The sequence below is a fragment of the Salvelinus sp. IW2-2015 genome, linkage group LG17, assembly GCF_002910315.2.
Source record: "Salvelinus sp. IW2-2015 linkage group LG17, ASM291031v2, whole genome shotgun sequence".
NCBI lineage: Eukaryota > Metazoa > Chordata > Actinopteri > Salmoniformes > Salmonidae > Salvelinus > Salvelinus sp. IW2-2015.
The window spans coordinates 17,633,790-17,654,293 of NC_036857.1; the positions used below are offsets into that span (position 1 = coordinate 17,633,790).

The 20,504-nt window shown below is 39.9% G+C and overlaps 1 protein-coding gene and 1 pseudogene across 1 annotated transcript in view; both read left to right on the plus strand.

Annotated features, from left to right (window-relative positions):
• Positions 1–14,772, plus strand: part of vps33b (VPS33B late endosome and lysosome associated) — a 19,343-nt gene extending 4,571 nt beyond the window's left edge. The window contains 21 exon segments of the mRNA XM_070448152.1: positions 1,288–1,484; positions 7,919–8,025; positions 8,247–8,268; positions 8,359–8,407; positions 8,674–8,751; positions 8,970–9,018; positions 9,097–9,223; positions 9,478–9,568; positions 10,149–10,223; positions 10,335–10,399; positions 11,083–11,095; positions 11,098–11,139; positions 11,220–11,284; positions 11,683–11,761; positions 11,764–11,811; positions 12,531–12,604; positions 13,478–13,579; positions 13,682–13,706; positions 13,709–13,756; positions 13,900–14,019; positions 14,404–14,772. Of these exon segments, the coding sequence (XP_070304253.1) occupies positions 1,288–1,484; positions 7,919–8,025; positions 8,247–8,268; positions 8,359–8,407; positions 8,674–8,751; positions 8,970–9,018; positions 9,097–9,223; positions 9,478–9,568; positions 10,149–10,223; positions 10,335–10,399; positions 11,083–11,095; positions 11,098–11,139; positions 11,220–11,284; positions 11,683–11,761; positions 11,764–11,811; positions 12,531–12,604; positions 13,478–13,579; positions 13,682–13,706; positions 13,709–13,756; positions 13,900–14,019; positions 14,404–14,483 (1,556 nt within the window). The 3' untranslated portion in view covers positions 14,484–14,772.
• A 211-nt stretch (positions 14,773–14,983) lies between these two features.
• Positions 14,984–19,879, plus strand: LOC111976756 (protein regulator of cytokinesis 1-like; annotated as a pseudogene).
• Positions 19,880–20,504: the final 625 nt, after the last annotated feature.

Below are 20,504 nucleotides of genomic sequence, written 5' to 3' on the forward strand. Positions count from 1 at the left end.
ATCAATTGTGATTTGATTTGCAGTTATTGTCAATTTCCTTCAAGCGCATTTTGAATTACATCCTTTTGTAACCATAAACCATGTAAATACTTAGTAACTCTCTTTTTTACTGTTGTATTTATTTCTTTACTTATCTATTGTTCACCTAATACCTATTTTTTACTTAAAAATCGCACTGTAAGGCCTGTAAGTAAGCATTTCACTGTAAGGTTCACTGTTGTATTCGGTGCACGTGACAAATAAACTTTGATTTGATTGAACTATTTTCACTATTTCAGAGAAACATTTCATTGTATATTTACATTTACATTTAAGTCATTTAGCAGACGCTCTTATCCAGAGCGACTTACAAATTGGTGCATTCACCTTATGACAAGTTATCAATAAGAAGTTGTGCTCTTTCAACAAGATGTTCTGCTATTTATTTCCTTGTTATGTCCGTTGCTAGGTGGACCAATAAAATTGAGAAGGAATGTCTAATCTTTGTCTAAGTCAATTTCTTATTTCATACAAACAGTCGGTTTCATGACATGATATACAATACATGATATGTACGTTCATATCTACTGTTACTGTCCAAGCTAATAATAATACACAAACCTAGGCCTACAGGCTGAAGAAGGCTTTAACATGAAGTTTACATGTACCAACAAGATGCTAGTAACTAGCAAACAGCAACATCTTTGCATTTGTATTGTTTTATCATGTTATATAATTATGAAACAGAATGTAAGCTAGGTGACTTCCCACTGGGCACAAACTGGTTGAATAGATGTGGTTTCCACATCATTTTTAACAAAAAGAAATCTGTTTTTCATTCTGTTGACGATGAATCAAAGGGGAAAACTGACTGGATTTTTAAAAAAAGTCAACCTGAAGGAATTTCCTAATTTCTTATTTTTTTTACCCTACCTAAATCGAATGACATGGTTCAATTTTTTATTTTTCATTCCCAACTTAATTAAATCAAAACCTAACATTGAAYTGATATCTGTGCCCATTAGTCTGGTCTTTGTACTCACAAATCACACACTATTATAACCACAGCATCTATAGGTACAATAAAAGTAGTACAGGAAACACACACCCAATAGGTTTATATGCACCAAACAGTAAATAGAGTGAATAATCAATCACAGCATTAACTAGTAATAAATAGAGAGCATACATAGATGATCATATCTACTACAGTAATATCTCTCTCCTCTGGGGCTCACGCTCTGTATCAGAGGAAGTTATCCTCTCCTCACAAGTTCCTGGTTCCCCAGGGCTCTCATCCCTGGTCAGGGTCCCACAGTGGAGGTATTGGCGGGGCCAGTGGGCAGCTCTCCGCCGGACCAGGCCTGTACTCCAGTGGTCCCCGTTCACCCACAGCCATTCTCTGGCAGGAAGATCAGACCCGTCCACCACGGTCCGTCTGTGTCCCTCCATCTTGCTCTGGGCCTGGAGATGTTCAGTCTCAAGAGCAGCGCAGGCTGGGGGAGGTGCGGTGTAGTGATCCCTGCAGTACTCCAGAGCCTCCTCCACTCATCTTCATCTCCTGAACCAGTAGCAGAAGGAGAATTGCCAAAAGCACCGGCACGCAATCAAGCCACGTCATTACAGCAACCAGTCTCATTCTAAGCTGACCCCCCCCAAAATTCACCGGTTCTTCTCCTTGCCATCGTTGGCTCCTTAGATCAGTATAGATTTCTCTGGTTGCTGATGATGGCAGGTCAGTGTAATGTTCACGGCAGTATAGCTGAGCCTCTGACCAATTCATGGATTACTGACAGTAGTAATCTCTTGCAGACCAGAGACCACTGCACACCAGATCAGTGATGAGCGCCCAGTGAAACTCATCATTTTTATGATGCCCCAGTGCTTAAGAGTGTGGAGTGGAGCCCACCCTGGGTTGTGACTAGATGGTATACAGCTACGGTCCCTGCTGCTGCTCTTATGACCACCAGGACCTTTCTTTAATCACGTGTACCCCAGCCATCAATCAGTGTGCTTCCTATATTCACCTGAACACCCAGGCTACCAATTAGTAGGGATGGAGGAAAAAAGATAGGTAGAGTATCACAATTAATGTTGCTTCATTTTATATCGGCAGGCAGCTTAGTGGTTAGAGCGTTGGAATAGTAACCCGAAAGGTTGCAAGCTCGAATCCCCGAGCTGACAGGTAAAAATCTGTCGGTCTGCCCCTGAACAAGACAGTTAACACACTGTTCCTAGGCCGTCATTGAAAATAAGAATTTCTCCTTAACTGACTTGCCTAGTTAAATAAAGGTCAAATAAATATTGATACTGTAACTCCAAGTATCGAATTATTATTTTATTTAGTATTCTTGTTTGTTAAAGTTAGCTGTCGTTAGTAAGGTTTACCTGCGCCAAAATGTAGCTATTAATCATCCTACAGCTAGTTGCCCATCTACTTTAGAATGTTTTTAAATGGTTAGCCAACATGTTTGAGCACTTTTACATGCAAAACTTATTTTCTCACGGCTTTCTCTTGTCCAGCAGTGTGTTGGAACCCCTAATGGCAATATAAATTGCAGTATTGAATCAGAATACATATAGAATTGTGATACGTATAGAATCACACTGCATATCGTATTAGCACCTACGTACCATGATATATCATATCGTGAGTCTCTGGCAATTTCCAGCCCTAACAATTAGATGCCTATTTCTCACCTGTTCACAAGTGGACCAGGACCACCTGTCAGAACTTTCCTAACTCAACATGTGCACACACACACACCAACAACACACCCTTTACCTAAACAGGAAGACTGTAGTCAAATAACTTGTGTATCTTCTAAGTAAACTCTACCCAAAAAGATGGAAAATGTCAGATGGAGAAGGACAGTAACCAAAGCTTGCATGTAAATATTAATTTGGGCTTATCCAAGCTTTTTGCAGCTGCTGATGACCCTTCAGCACACACTCTAACCTTCATTAAGCTTAAAAATATAAATAAACTCAGCAAAAAAAGAAACAGGACCCCGTCTTTCAAAGATAATTCGTAAAAATCCAAATAACTTCACAGATCTTCATTGTAAAGGGTTTAAACACTGTTTCCCATGCTTGTTCAATGAACCATAAAAATTAATGAACATGCACCTCTGGAACAGTCGTTAAGACACTAACAGCTTACAGACGGTAGGCAATTAAGGTCACAGTTATGAAACTTAGGACACTAAAGAGGCCAACTAATGACTCTGAAAACACCCAAATAGAAAAAAGCTATTTTTTCTGATTCATCCACCACAGTACCCAATTGTCATACTTGAGTAAAGTAAAGATACCTTAAAAGAAAATGACTCAAGTAAAGTGAAAGTCCCAGTAAATACTACATTGAATAAAAGTCTAAAAGTATTTGGTTTTATAATATAATTTAGGAATCAAAATTAAAAGTAAAAGGTATAAATAATTTAAAATTCCTATATTAATCAACTGACTGCACAATGTTTTTTTAAATATTTTTTTATACGGAAAGCCAGTTGCACACCTCAACAGTCAGACATAATTTACAGGTGGGTGGCAGTCTTTTGACCACTTCATGACAGCCTGTCATGAAGCAAGGCCTGGAGTGATGGTTGTTTTTAGACTTGCAGCTGCTGCCACATGTCTTGCTTGGTGCTCCGAGGCCGAATGTGTTGACTGCAGACTGGGCCTCCTCTCTGCCCCACTCATGACCTGCCGCAGGTGACGAGGTAGGTGAATGACGGTGACTTGACAGCCATCCACCGGAGACCTCTTTCATCCTCTCCTTTGTGTTTTTGTTGTTTTTTTCTTTCTTTTGAGTCTTTGGTCCACCTGTAAACATATTATTGACACAAAGAAGAGAACATGGTTTGATGGAGACGGGTGATGATGTTGAATTAAGATGATGATGTTAATTAAGATGAGGAAGGTTTGCTCTGCTAGGGACCTGGTGCATCTAAATGGTCAAAAGAGGATCTTCAGGATAAAGGAAAGAAACATGGTGGAGTGCTGGATGCTGCCAACTTGGTATTTGCTTTTTTTTAAATCCAGTTTTCCACCACATTAGTACGAATGATTTTTATATAGCTACATCGTTAGGTAATGGGGAAAGGCTAGCGGACCTATTGGATAGTTGGTTTCTTTAGGGTCTTTAGTCCGTTGATCTTGGTGGTTTTCAGCAGAAAATGTCACCGTCTCCAACAATATAACCGAATCTGAACTCCTAGTAGCAAGTTGCATACTTAAACAGTAAAGTGCATTGACTAGACACAGTTCCAAACAGTTTTTCTCTCCATGTCATGTCTTGAGATACGGTGCCTCTATTTACTTGTTCGTAGTGAAACAAAGATTCGCAACATCACTTCGCACATCCGGAAACAACCAAGGTAATGTACCTAGCTAGCTAAAATTGTAGAGCATTTTTGTTTATTTTACATTTTTAAATCGTCTAAATCGTCCTATAACCTATACAGTAACGGTATATACATTTGGTTTTAATGACTGTCGTCGTCCTTATTGCCATATACAGTTAATCATGGTGTGACTACTAAATCAGCTGATAACTACAGTATGCTAACGTTAGCTCTCGAAAACCCTTCTCTGTATGTGGTTTCAGGGGTTCAGGTGTTACACCCGCATTTGTCTCAATGTAAACAAATTCGACGCTCTGTTTTAACGTTTAGGTAAGTAAATAATAATCGCGTTCAAACAGGTTTTCGAAACGTATATTTAATTATGAGAAATAATTTTATACACTATACTGTAGCTGGCCCGGTTCCACGATTAGCAAAAGGGGGATTACCACCTCAGTTGAACTTGTGCCCCTTCAGTTTTTGTTGTAATGTCCCTATATAAAATATTTTAAAAAGTATAACAATTGAGTGACAGGTTGGCACAAAATCTGTATCTCTGCTGCACTGTGTCAGCACAATGGACAGAGCCCTCCTGTTGTGTGTGTGGTGTGTGTGTGTGTGTGTGTAGGGCACCTGGTCTCAGATAATGTCTTTATTATTTTGTATTTAAATCCGAGACATTCCATTTAGTATGATATGTTATATTCGTATGGTATGCATTAATTTGTGGATGTCCATCAACCATTTCGTATGATATTTGACAAATTAGAATTCATATTATATTTTATGAATTTGCAAAACGTATAATATATTACGAATTTGCAATATGTATATTATGTTTACGAATTCTAGCTAGGTGGCTAACGTTAGCTACCTCGTTGTCATTGTGAAGCTACCCACTCGGCAAAGAAGTCAATTCAATGTCTTTCCACGTTGGTTCAATTTAATGTAATTGAAATGACGTGGAAACAGTGTAATTTCAACACAGAGTGTGCCCAGTGGGTAGCCCATCACAGCTGGATTGTATTTTCCAGGGAGGTGAATGGTTGGGCAGGTGTGCTACTCTGTTCCACCTCAGGCCCATGGCTCACAGTGTCAGGAGAGATGCCCCTGAGTCCCTGACTTCTCTCTGCTCAAGAGGTTGGCCAGGACCAGCTCATTTACCTACTGGAACAGGTAGGACTACTCCACTCATCTTCCCCCCACTGTTATCATTGTCTTGGTTCTCAGTATCCACAAGTACTCACACAGTCATGGATCCTATTAAAGTTGTAAAGCTGGGTCAGTTTCCCAGACAGTCCTGGTCCTGGACTGAAAATCTGTTTCAATCGAGATTCTATAGGCTAAATCTGTGTCTGGGAAACCGTCCCTCTATGTTTCTATAATGTATTTAGTCTCTACTGCTGGTAGCAATCCTAAATTCCTCTTTCTGGGGATTGATTAGGTATATTCATCATCCTCATTATCGTCATACTGCATTTTTACTCCCCTGGTTTAAAGCTACCTGGGAGGAAGGACCTGTTCATTGAGGCAGATTTGATGAGCCCCTGGACCCATTGCTAATTCATAACACTAAAGGTACATGTCGTTGTTATGTTTCTGAATATTGCTGTATACCATATTGATTATGCCTGTCCTTACATATAATCAGTTTACAGGTTACAATGAGGTTCAGTCCTATCAATCTTTTGTGACCTTCTCCTTGTAGCAACATGATGTGGACAAGCTTTACAAAGTGGATAAACCCATTGTCAGCACCTCAGATCAGTAAGTAGCAATCTATTGAGTTCCATAGATCTGTTCTTCTTTTATTGTCTGGAGGACAAGAATAACACAGCCATAACAATGTTGTAACTATCGGCTAAACAATGTTGAACACAGCCATACAATGTTTGTCACAGCCATAACAATGTTGTAACACAAGCCATACAATGTTGTAACACATCCATTCAGTTTGTAACACAGCTGCTAATACACATTTGTAACACAGCAGTGAACAATGTTGTACACAGCCATAAATGTTGTACCACAGCCATCAATGTTGTAACACAGCCATAACAATGTTGTAACACACCATAACAATGTTGTAACACCCATAACAATGTTGTAACACCAGCCATAACAATTTAGTAACAGACTACAATGAGTGACTAGCCATACAATGTTGTAACACAGCCTAACAATGTTGTAACACAGCCATAACAATGTTTGTAACACAGCCATAAACAATGTTGTAACATTAGACCTTAATAATGTGCCTTCCTTGAAATAGACTATGCTTTCTGATCGCCCCGAATAAAAACTGTCAAGTGATATGTGGTAGTAGAATGGTAGCACCCTGGTATTGAAAATCTGCTGATTCATATTGTATTCATTAAGTGTAATTGTTGGGATGCCAATGCAGTGAAAGATTAAGTTAGCAACGCTATTCCCTTCCTGAGAAATGAATTACTGTCGTCCCAGACTTTGAAATGCCTTGTCTTTTCTGGATCAGTGGTATTTATGACAGTGCTTCTGGAGTACGTTGTGTTTACTGTGCAAACAAAGGCTTCTGATTTAATGTCCTTGATCGGGAAGACAATGAGGGAAATCACTCTGTTATGAGTTTGATTTATTCTTGCTCACAAATAAACTGAAGAAATGCAGAATTTACATGACTAATAATTGCAAAACACTATTTATAAATACATAACTAATTTAAATACATAACAATTACATAAATAGAATACAGAACACTTGAAACATTACAGGATATTTTTAAATGGAAATTAAATTATTAAAATTTGATTGTAAAAAAAAAATTGGGGGGAAGCATTTAAGAGGTAGAGTTTATTATACAGTCTGACAGCAGTGAGTAGAGTTGCCGTTTCGCAGGTGGTTCGTACGGGCAGTTATACAGGACACTTCGTGGCTGTTTCTTATGCCACTGACCAATTGGTTTCCTTTTCCAGATGTGGTCAATACAGACAAAGCATTGGGAGATTCAGAAGATACAAGATTATATTTAGCCCTCAGAAGGTGATTATTATGTGCTTAGTGTATACTTTCTGCAATAAAACAATTATATTATTTTTCTTGCTCATTTCTTCTCGCTTTCCATGTCTACAGTTTTATGCATCGAGAACCTTTTGGAGAGCAGGAATCTTTGGTGTAGGTGTCTTTTGTATTTCATATTCATATTTTGTATCCAGATGTTTGAAGTTAACAGACACTTTTTCATCCTTTGTGAACGATGTGCTACTTGCGCTGTCATTCTACCTCCTCCCCTGGCTATGATCGGAGACCTCTGTGATCGGATACGATTCATTCATTACTACCTCCCTGCTACCTGATTAGCTTGAGCCGGAATTCTTCAGAGACAATACTCTTCCTGTAATGATAGACAGTAGTGCTGACGGGAGCTGTATTTAGGAATATCAGTCCCACTTTATGATGCAAAAATTATGTATTTACATGTAGTTGCATAAAGTACAGTGTATAACAAATTAGTAACACATTTTGAATCATTAAACTAACAAAGCCTCAACTGAGACTAGCATGGTTATATTCATAGTGCTAATATTTTGCTAAACACGCATGACCTGTGTCCACAGGAGGGAGACCAGCGCTGGGTGAGAACAGCGGGTGTAGCTCCCTGCATCTCCTACACTCCTGTCTACGGCCCCTTCTCTAAGGTGTATGGATCGGACGATGCTCCACAGTAAGATCAGCTCAGTACATCAACACTCTTTAATGTACTTTGTATACCGCAATTCAGCGTTTAGCTGCCTTTATACTGAATTAAAACTAAACTAAAATACATGCTGATTATGATTCTCAGTATGGTACTGAATGAATTATTACTATGGGTGCCAGTCTGTTTATGCTTCACGCAACCAGTCTTGTCTTGTTCATAAGGTAGCTGTATGTTGTTGAATGCAGACACAGTCAGAAAGCAGCACCGGTAAGATGATTTAGATTTTCAAACACCATGATTTAGATGAGATTCATAGAGTAAGTGTTAACAGTATGTCTGGTCTCTTGCCCGGTTCAGATGGCGTATGAATCGTGGAGGGAGCAGGTGGAGGAGGGGGACGAGAGCGGTCAAGCGGAGATCGAGAATGTGTTTCTCATGACAGAGGTAGATTTTCTTGAACTGTGAATCGGCAGTTGTGACGTTGTCTTATTTGTTGCTCTCATTTTTTGAAATTTTAAATATGCTATTGGATAATGGTGTTTTATATTTTCTCACGGACTAACGTATGAAAATGTGGATTTCGAATGAATTCTCTTTTAAATTAACAATAGGGTGATACGTGTCATAATAATAGTTGATATCATACTAATGTTTTTCTCATTCTCTTTGCAGATGTGGACCTTGTGACTCCTCTGTGTTCCCAGGTTGTCTATGAAGGACTTGTGGATGATATTTTCAGAATTAAATGTGGTAAGCAATGATATTTGCTCTGATTACAGTCTCTACTTTGAAATAGCTATACTGCAAATAATGTGGTCTTTATATATTGTGTCCTAGTCAAGGACCACACACACACTGAAGCCTCTTATTGCTGTATACCATTACAGTTGCAATAAGATCTTAATGCCATTTATGCATTGTATGTCCATTGTCTGTATGGAATTATAATCCATCACTTTGTCCTATAGGATGTGTGGAGTTTGGTCCAGATGTCACCTCCTCTGACAAGAGTATAAAGTGATGCAACTCTCAATAAGGTGGCTTTTAGAAGTATAAACGGTTGAATTGATATCATTTCCCCTCCACTGGCTTAAGGATGACAGTCTCACTGGAATTTGTGTGTGTTCTCTCTCAGGTTTTTAACGAGATCAGGAACGAGCATTTCTCCCAGGTGTTTGGCTTCCTAAGTCAAAAGGCCCGAAACCTCCAGACTGCATATGATGTGAGTGTTTCATTCTGACCATATTTACATCTCTATGGGCTTTGTGCTTCCAATTGATTTGTTTGCCTTATTTTGCTAGGTATGGTAAGCTGATTGACAGCACATATTATAATTTACAACAATGCCCCCCTGGTGAAGTGTTGCCTGCGTGGATGCATCATATTTGTCTTAAATGTTTCTCTTTAGCTTTCTTTACATCAAAGAGTAGACGTTTTCGGACGATTATTCATCTCTCTCCGTCTCTGTCATTACAGAAGCGTAGTGGAATGGACATTAAACAGATGAAGACGTTTGTGTCGGAGGAGCTGAAAGGGTTAAAACAGGAGCATCGGCTCCTCAGTYTGCGTGAGTATTGAGTCTCTACTTCCCCAGAGTCAGATGAATTGGTTGAGACCATTTTTATGTCTGTKTGCATTTTGAAGGAAGTTGTTAACTGGTGTTAGTGCAATTTATATTTAGTTTTTATTTAACTTGGCAAGTCAGTTAAGAACAAATTCTTATTTACAATGACGGGCTACACCGGCGAAACCCTCCCCTAACCCGGACGACGCTGGGCCAATTGTGTGCCGCTCTATGGGACTCCCGGTCACGGCCGGTTTTGATACAGCCTGGGATCGGACCCGAGTCTGGAGTGACGCCTCCAGCACTGCGATGCAGTGCCTTAGACCGCTGCTGTGCCTCTCAGGATCCTATGAATGAATGGAAGTCTATGGTAACCGCTAGTATKWTATTAGATACCAAAGACTTTGTCATTGCGCTAAYACTAGTTAACATTGGCTCGCGAAACTACCTCTAACTTCCTTCATACTAGATGTAGAGACATACAAATGGTATCCATGAGTTCATCAGACTGTGAGGAAGTAGATAAAGGGCTTCATTGCAAAAATCCCAAAGTATCCCTTTAAAAAGACATGTCTCTCTTCAGATATTGGTGCCAGTGAGTCGATGATGAAGAAGAAAACGAARCAGGACTTCCAAGAGCTGTTGAAGACAGAGCACTGTAATATTAATTACATAGGCTGTACTGTACTTTGAGGCATATGTTTTTTCCCCATATGAATCCCATTTCCTGCATTGCATAATAACTGATACTTATTTCCCCACCCGACAGCCTTACTTGAGGGGTTTGAAATACGTGAATGTATTTCCTACATAGAGGAGCATATCAATAGACAGGTAAGATTGTCTGGAAGATAATGGTACCATAGAAATATAATGAATAGAAAGGGTGTCTCCATTCAAGTCAATGATGTCATAATGGGTGGACTGGCAGCCATTCTGAGTGTACCCATGAGTTTACCAGTCAAATTGCCAGGGTTAGAGCTTCCAAATCCGCTCTATTCATTATATTTCTATGAATGGTACATGCATACAGGTAATCATASTGCTAAATCGGCCCAATAAGATTTATATTGCAGGTTGTATTCATCAATCATCCTGGCACATAATTGTTCTCTCCAACCACATCAAACTGTAAACCTTGTCAAGGGAGCCCTGGATGGAAGCTATCATCACCTTATAGTGTATCATCCACTCTTATGTGTGTTATGCATCCCTTAAGTTGTTATCATCCACCTTAATCTGTTATCATCCACTCTTAATGTGTTTATCATCCACCTTAATGTGTTATCATCCACTGTAATGTGTTATCATCCACCTTAATGTTTATCATCCACCTTAATGTGTTATCATCCACCTTAATGTGTTATAATCCACCTTAATGGTGTTATCATCCACCTTAATGTGTTATCAAAATCCACCTTAATGTGTTATCATCCACCTTAATGTGTTTCATCCACCTTAATGTGTATCATCCACTTAATCTGTTCATCCACCTTAATGTGTTATCATCCACCTAGGTCTCTATGGTGGAAGTATGAGACTCCTTTGTCTGCTGTCTCTCACAGAAAACGGTGGTCTGTCACAGAGATGTTTTTAACCAAACACATGAAAATATAATTGATCTCATGATAAGATTCTTAGTCCTTTAAATCAGCTGTTTATATTTTCCTTCAGGTCCTTCCCAAAGATTATCGGTCATGTAAAAGCCAGTTTCTACAGGTGGGTTCTGCTATCAAGGTATTGTTTTAAATTATATCTAGTACTGGTTGGGAAAAACTGGTTGAATGATGTCAGGCTGACATCTTTTGTGATGTCATGTTGTGTACTGGTTGGAAAATATTTTTTTTGGTAAAATCTTTTTAGTGACCAGAAAAATATGATTCTCCCAGTCCCAGATATCTTGATGTTGTCAGGAAAAAAAGACATCTATACAACCACCATTTTACAACCATAAAATGATGACATCCAGCCAAATTTTGCCCGCTAGTGTGTTACTGTGTTACACCGTCAGTGTAATGTGCATTTAGACTGGATTAATCTGTATCTTTGTATTTCCATTGTTGTTTGTTGGAGCCTTTTCCTTGTTACATAGTTCTCTGTCCTATTTCCTCTCTCAGAGTTATTGGCATTGACACCTACTGACGTTTTCCAACCTGAAGCAGCTAGGCCTGCTGGTGGAGCAGCAGCCTGGAGAGACCTCCTGTCATGGAGAGAGGTGGGCAAACTGGTCAACGACAAAACCGCAGGTCAGATACAGGCTGGTCCATACTTACTGTATTAATACAGTGGCCAAGTACTGTATAATACAGCTGGGCCAATACGTTTATTTAACGGGGCCCAATACCGTTACTATATTTAACGGCGGGTCCAAGTATATATTTATAGGCTGGGTAACTCGTCACTATATTTAATACAGGCTGGTCCCTACGTAGTATTATAAGGGTCCATACCGTACTATTATACAGCTGGGCCATGTTACTATATTTAATACAGGCTGGGTCCCAATACCATCACTGTATTTAATACAGGCTGGGTCCAATACCACACTATTTAATACAGCTGGGCCAATACCGTCACTATATTTATACAGGTGGTCCAATACCGTTAGTATTAATACAGGCTGTTCCCAATACATTACTGGATTTAATACAGGCTGGGTCCCATACCATTACTGTATTTAATACAGCTGGTCCAAGCATACTGTATTTAATACAGATGGTCCCAATACGTTACTGTATTTAATACAGGCTGGTCCAATACAGTTACTGTATTTAATATTAGGTTGGGTCCCAATACCATTACTGTATATAACTACTTTGTTTTCTCCTCGTTACCTTTCCTAAGTGACCACCACTAATTGATGAAATGTCTGAATAGGTTTCTCTATGTTACTTAGAGTCCAGACAACTGACAAGATGCTCTGCAAAATATCAGCACTTGAACCTTTCAACATGTTCTATTTTAGGAAAGCTGACTGATGCCTTCTCCTCCCTGGCCAAGAAGAGCAATTTCCGTGCCTTGGGCAGGAGGCTCAATCTGGTATGTAGTCTTTTAATTTAATGAACAACCTAATTACCATATTAAAAACATACCCATGTATTGAGTTACTTTAACTTCATGAAATTTCACTAAACATTATAGGGCGGATTYGTGTACACAGATTAAGCCTAATCCTGGATTCTCCATTAAACTTTGTTTTTAGTTCAGGACTAGGCTGGGAAAGGGCCAGGAAACTCGACCTAAAACAGGGGTTCCCAAACGTTTTTGGCCCTATTTTGACATAAATAAAAAGTTGACCCCACCATGTCAAAAAACTGATGTAATCAACGGCAAATGTTTACTTTTTACATTTTGGCTATGACAGTCTATTATAAATCAGTTTGCCAKTACTTTTGTCAGTATTTCAATCTGAAGGAAATATGGTTTGAAGTGACTAAAATGCACCAGGAAAGGWTTAAGTTCAGAAGATCATCAGGCAACAATGTTGTCTGATCTTCAGTTTGATTTAGTGCCTAGTCTTGTCCCGTCTGTTCTAATGAGTCCTGYGTGGCTTGCGRGCATTGTGGAGGGAAACAGAAGATACATACGTGTTCCTGAGAGTCTAATCTTACAGTAATGAGGTCATAATATTTTGTATCTTGAACCATTTAAAAGATTGAGCCACATTTGTAGGAAGAAAACAGAAACCGCTCTGTTTATTACAACTGTATCTAGTGGCTACCGGAGGTTACTGACGAAACCCTGGTTCTAAGAACCAAGAGTGATTTTCTTTATATATATWTTTTTHAAAGTTTCTCTCGGGACCCCATTTTCAAATCACGACCCCTAGTTTGGGAAACACTGCCCTAAAATAACTCCATAACCAAACAGTATTGCAATGAAACCGGATGTCCTTGCTATATCTATATCAAGGTGCCCAAGTCAGATGAAGAGTATGACCTCCGTGTCCCTCGAGACATGGCCTATATCTTCAGTGGAGCCTACATTCCTTTGAGCTGCAAACTCATCGAACAGGTAGGTGGACTCCAATATGAATGAACTCATGGATACTAAGACAGAAGTGTGGTTTCAATTAGTGATATAATAAAAATTATTCTGCTTGTGCTACGTCTGCAGGTATTGGAGCGTGATGGCTGGACAGGCTCGAGGAAGTCACCCGCATGCTCAACGGACATGAATTTGCAGTCACAGGTAAGACAAGTGGGCTTGACATTGACACTGAAATGTATTGTAAAAGGCACTTTTGAATGGAAAGTCCATAGAGGAAAAGGGAACACAGAGCATTCCAGTTCTTTATTTTCTCTCGCTCTCTACCTCCCCCTCTCTCTCAGCAGGTAGCAACGGATCAGACGCAAGGGTGAAAACCGATTCCCAGCGTATCATCCTAGTCATGTTCCTGGGTGGGTGCACCTTCTCAGAGATCTCAGCACTACGCTTCCTGGGCAGAGAGAAAGGTAAGGAAGGCTTTATATTGGGATTCTGGAGGGTGTGTACTAGAAACTTAACAGTGTGCCAATGTAGGGAACAGCAGAAGTCTTGAGAGGTGGGCCAGTAACCAGAGGGTTGCCGGTTCGAATCCCAAAGCTGACAGGGAAAATGTAGAGGGTGTGAGCTAAGGAAAGATATATTCATGCCCCTATTTCTACCTCTATTTCTCCTAGGTRATACATTTATTGTGGTYACTACATAGTTTACAATACATGTTTTATATAGGTCAAGCGGGTTCTACATATTACTTTGTACCATTGAAAAAGAGATATTGGCTCTCAATTGGGATTCTCTGTATAAATACAAGTTGAATAAAAGTGGATAATGTGTTCTCTCTATGGTGTTTCTAGGTCTTAAATTCATTGTGGTGACCACAGCTATCACAAACAGTGCCAGACTTCTGGAGTCTATGTTGGACAACCATGCATGAGTCTTTCTATCATTGCCAATGGAAGCATCCAGCTTGTGGTCCAAGACATCATGGGGACAAATACAGATGACTATTTGGACAATTTGGATCTACAATATGACAACAAACTACTTGTTTGCACCTATTATTCAGAGTCTTGTATTGGAAGCAGTCACTGTCTAGGCTAGATCTGGTTCAGAATTTTTTTATTGACGTTGGAATATATTCCATCATAGTGCTATACCAACTGCAAAAGGTGTACAAAGAATGTTGTTTTCTTTACACAGTACAAAATAAATATTACGTTTTATTTGTTGTCTGCGATTTATAATAAATTATATTTATGAATCTTACGATATCAAATACCTGTAGTTAAATAAACAATGACGTCTCTGTACAGTGACATTTGAAAGCATGTCTGTCGCTTTACTGGTAATAACTGTTCGTTTTCGTAAGTCCACGCCCTTGCGCATGCGCATATGGTACCACAATGTCTAAACGATGACATAATGGCCGTCCTCAACCAATGAGAAACAAGACCGCAATTTGATGCATATTTTTGAATCGGACAGAAACGGCTTGACCTAACACAGGCAAAGCTGAAGGACAGAGATCTGAGGATTTATGAGAAGTTTTGCTGCAAGCTACAACACAACTGACTTAATTACTGGGACTTCACGATGAGAAAGAGGCAAGTGAATTGTAACGTTATTTGTAAAAAGTATAGCATTTGGCATGCAGAATTGAAATGTCAAGCTAGCTAATTTAACAGCAGCAGTGTTTTGTGACTAACGTTATACCTAGCTACAACTAGTTACCTATCTAGAAATAAAACTGCAAGATTACTGAAGATTATGAGTTTGCTAGCTAAATCAACATTTTAGCAAACGTTAGATGTCAATTTGCCAGGAATGACTAACGTTAGGCAAGACAGTCATTCACAGACTCGGCTGCGAGCACGTTAGCTTACGTTACTGTCTGTAATACCACAGATATAACATATTTGATTGTACTATACTGTAACGTTAACAATTAACGACTGGGCGTGTCTGCAAAGCTGAATGAAGGATGGACTACTGTGTGCTATCAATTCAAAGACTGATAAATTACAATAGCAGGACGACATTGACACTGACGTTAACGTTACTGCTGCAGTGCTGCCCCTTGTCGTTGCAACTTGCAGCAGTCCAGCAAAGTCAAGTAACTTTAACTAGTCATGCCAGTCCAAAAATTAAACCTTTTTATATATGTCCCCGGCCCATTCCAGTGAGGTGCTCGCAGCCGAGTCTGTGGCTTGCCTGAATAAAGCTCTCTGCCACCTGAAGGACATCTGGGAAGAGATAGGAATACCAGAAGACCAGAGGCTACAGAGAACCAATGTGGTCAAGAATCACATCAAGGTGAGTCAGAACAAATTGACACTCAAGCATAGAGTAATTATTCTCCAAGAAACAACATTATCAAAGCCGTGACACCTGTCTGTGCACCTGCTGTAGCACCCGCTCCAGCAGGTATATCTCTCTGGTCACCCCCAAAACCAATTCTTCCTTTGGCCGGCCTCTCCTTCCAGTTCTCTGCTGCCAATGACTGGAACGAACTACAAAAATCTCTGAAACTGGAAACACTTATCTCCCTCACTAGCTTTAAGCATCAGCTGTCAGAGCAGCTCACAGATTACTGCACCTGTACATAGCCCATCTATAATTTAGCCCAAACAACTACCTCTTTCCCTACTGTATTTATTTATTTATTTATTTTGCTCCTTTGCACCCCATTATTTTCTATCTCAACTTTGCGCATTCTTCCATTGCAATCAACCATTCCAGTGTTTTACTTGCTAATTGTATTTACTTCGCCACCATGGTTTTTTTTTTTTTTTTTTTTGCCTTCACCTTCCTTCACCTCACTTGCTCACATTGTATATAGACTTATTTTTCTACTGTATTATTGACTGTATGTTGTTTTACTCCATGTGTAACTCTGTGTTGTTGTATGTGTCGAACTGCTTTGCTTTATCTTGGCCAGGTCGCAATTGTAAATGAGAACTTGTTCTCAACTTGCCTACCTGGTTAAATAAAGGTGAAATAAAAAAACTAGCTAGCTCTGCTCCAGGGCGTCAGTGCAGCTTGACGCCCTGGTGAAGAGCTAGTACAGTAGCTAGCTAACCTACTTTTGAGGGGTGTGTTGCTAGGGCATATGTGTGATGTAGCCTATCTATTTAGTCTGCTAAATGTGAGATTTCTATATGTAGCTAATTCACAAGTATGTATTCCTTCCTATATGTGGACTGGACTAGTCATTTCTGTACATCTCTCACAGGGTTTGTTAGACATGATGATAACAGAGGAGGAGTCTCTTAGGACCAGACTGTTGAGCAGCATCGAAGCCTGTCGCAAACAACTGGATACGCTGTGCTTGGAACTGCAGCTACCCCCATTTGAGGTAAGCATCCTAACAGTTTCTAACAAGGTCTGCAAAGTTTTACTAGTATGCAAATGACATAACGCATAGAAATATAATGACTGGTGGATAGGGATTCAAATCAATGTCCCACTCAAATTGCCATGGTCTGATTGGCTTTGTCCTTTCTAGTAATTATATTTCTAGATAAAGCATGTACGGCTTTACTATGATGATTTATGGACTTATTGCTGTCCATTTCTTGAAGATGAGTGGATGGAGAGAAAAAGGGCTATTATGGAAAAAGAAGGGAATGAGGCCATTCCAGACTGCTTAGATAAGTCCTTTTTCGAATTTGAAGATTTCTTTGGATAAATATTCTGCCTGAGTCTTCCAGGGTTAGGGCCAATTTAAATGGCATTAACCCCAACCCTGGTGCCTTCCCTGGATACAGATCTGGGATCAGTTTCCCCTCCTCAATCCTCACCTTAACCATTAGTGGGGGAAATACAGTGTCTAGGGGCAACTTCACCCAATACCTTTTCTTCACCAGGAGGAGCGGGCGTCACCATGCTGCAACAGGAGAAGGAGATCCGGACCCAGGTGGAGGTGTTGGTGAAGGAGCGGACCCAGAGGATGCAGCAGCTCAAGGCCTTGACGGAGCGCGACCAGGACCTGTGTGACACTCTGGTTCGAACCCCTACGCCTCGACCCTAACGCCGTGCCCTCCCTGGAGCAGCTGAACGCTTCCACCAGCACATCGCCAGCCAGACCACAGAGAAGGTAGATAGGGATTTGTAATAAAAGCAGACCCTGGATTCACATACCAGTAGTATATGTTTAAAAAATATATATATAATGTAGCTGCACTTGATTGTGCTTACCTGTGCAATGGAACTAATGGAATAGTCACAAAGGAGCAAACCCCATGTGAAACATCATGCAGGCTTCAATCAAATACTCAAAGGATTTGAAAGAAACATGTTATTTGAACGTAGATGTGAATGATGGTGCATACTTCAACCCTGCTCCTGGAGAGCTGCTGCTTGTTCTGCCATCAGCTCGGCACTTATTTGCTGATTCAACTACTCTCCGTCTTTAATCTAGAGTCATGATTAGTTTAATTGGTTGTAGTAAAGCCAAAAAAGGTTGGCCATTGATTCTGCACCTCACTTAGAGAAAATAATATTGGGGGAAAACACTGATGTAAACTAATATCCACATTTGAGGAAGATCCTAACGGCATGTCTCTCTGTCCGTGGCCAGGAGCGGCGGCACGCTGAGTTTGTGGGCATCAAGAGGCAGATCATCCTGTGCATGGACGACCTGACCAGCTGCCAGAGACCAGCTTCGAGAAGGACATCGTCTGCGAGGACCAGGAGGCCTTCTGCCTGTCCAAAGAACACATCGCCTCACTCAAACTCCTCCTCGGCCAAGTGAGAATGGAACTAATCCAATATGTTTCAGATGATAGTTTGAGCTGATACTTTGCTATGTCTGTGCAGAATGAACAAAGTTGATCTGCTCACCACCACAATACAGTAGAAAACCAGTCGACCTACACGCATTAACATTTCAACAATACTGTATCAGTTCATTATCACTTCACTATAGATCATGTAAATATCTTCATTTGCATTTTGTTGATAATATCTGTCATTGGCCGTGTTCCAGGTTCTTTATTGCAGTCGCGCCCCATGTAAAGACAATACAGACGTCCTGGAACGTGCCCAATTTCCATAGTGCTCCTTTACTGACCGTCCCTGTCTATGTTGTTCTGTCTAGCTAGAGGAGAGGAAGGCGAGAGAACCAGGCGGTGTGTGAGGCTCACAGGGAGAAAGATCCAGGAGCTGTGGGACAGACTGCAGGTGCCCCAGGAGGAGAGGGAGCTCTTCTCAGAGCACATGGTCGCCTCCAAGAAGAAGAACCTGGATGCTGTCAGTGAACACTCTTCGCTTATGTACCAAATGGCACCTAATCCCTTTCTAGTGCAACTTATTTTGACCAAAGTCCAATGAGCAAATGTTGACCATGCCCCTTACTTGCCTAAATATTCTGAAATTAACTGTTTATTTTATTTTTGAAAGATAAGCTTGAAATGGGCTTGGTCTAATTGACTCAACAACTTAAAACACATATCTAAGTTTAGCTTTCTTAATGAACCAGAAAGTCAATAGTTGTTTATGGTGTTTTAATTTTTTTAAATCTAATTGATCCTGCTTTGTAGTATGTATACAACCTCTGGTTGTACCCTGGCTAGTCACTATTGTCTCCAGTAGTCTATTCTGGCATTCTAAAAGCTGTTTCTAAACAAGGTCTGTCTATTAATCAAGAAAATGTTAGAATCAAAGAACCAAATTGTTTCTCTCTTCTTTTTTCACACCTCAGTTAGAGGAAGAGGGCAGGCGACTGATGGAGCTCAAACGACTGAACATGCGAAACGTTACTGAAGCCATCCGCTCAGAGATCGCAGTGCTCTGGGAGAAATGCTTCTTCAGCAGTGATCAGCAACAGGCCTTTGTGCCCTATTTTAGCAGTAAGTTGGGTTTCAGGGTTTGGATTACAGGTAAAACACAAAGCTTTGGTAGACCCATCAATGAATGAAGACTCAGAGAATTCTTTCCTAGTGAACAAATGTGTTTTATGATTGTTAACTTATTAATCACATACCCGGTGCGTCACATACCCATGCATTTAGTGTTCCCTTTTCAAAAGGCATTTTCTCTTCAATGTGACGTAACTGATTTTAATATAACATTTAATAATTGTTTTTCCCTCCTTCAGATGATTTACAGAGCAGCTGTTGGGCTGCACGAAGCTGAGATCCTGAGGCTGAAGCAGCACTATGAAGAACACAAGGAGCTGTTTGAGGGGGTTCAACGCTGGAGGAGAGCTGGAGACTCTTCCTGGAACTAGAGGTTAGCAGTGGAGAAGCACCGTGGAAACATTTGAGTCATTTAGCAGACGCTCTTATCCAGAGCGACTTGCAGTTAGTGCATTCATCTTAAAATAGCTAGGTGAGACAACCACATATCACAGTTGTAGTTCGTACATTTTTGTCAATAAAGACGTTATCATTAAAGTTGGTGCTAGTAAGGAAAAAGACAAGTGCAATCATCTTTTTTTTTTATGGGCTTTAAAGGATAGTTCACTTTAAGAAACATGTATTGCTTATTTTTGAATTACCTAGGCTTTTCATCCAAACAATTTTGATGTTAAATAACATAACATTTTAATTTTGAATTATAAAACAATATTTGTACAAATGACTTGCTAATTTTTTGGGGAGCCTTACTGCTATTAGCCACCATACAAATGCATTAAATAAAAAATTCACTACATAGAACAACAGCAAGTTCCCCCAAAAAATCTAAAGTAGGTTGTTCTGAAGTGTCCAAGAGATATAAGAAAGGTCAGGAAACAGTTGTTGTTGTTATTATTATTATTATATCTTTTTTTTTCTTACGTGTGTGTGTGTTGTGTGTATATATAACTATGAAGTAACATATGGAATTGTGGTAGTAACCAAAATAGTGTTAAACAAAAAAGGTATTTGAGATTCTTCAAAGTAGCCACCCTTTGCCTTGATGACCGCTTTGCACACTCTGGCATTCTCTCAACCAGTTTCACGAATCTTCTCAA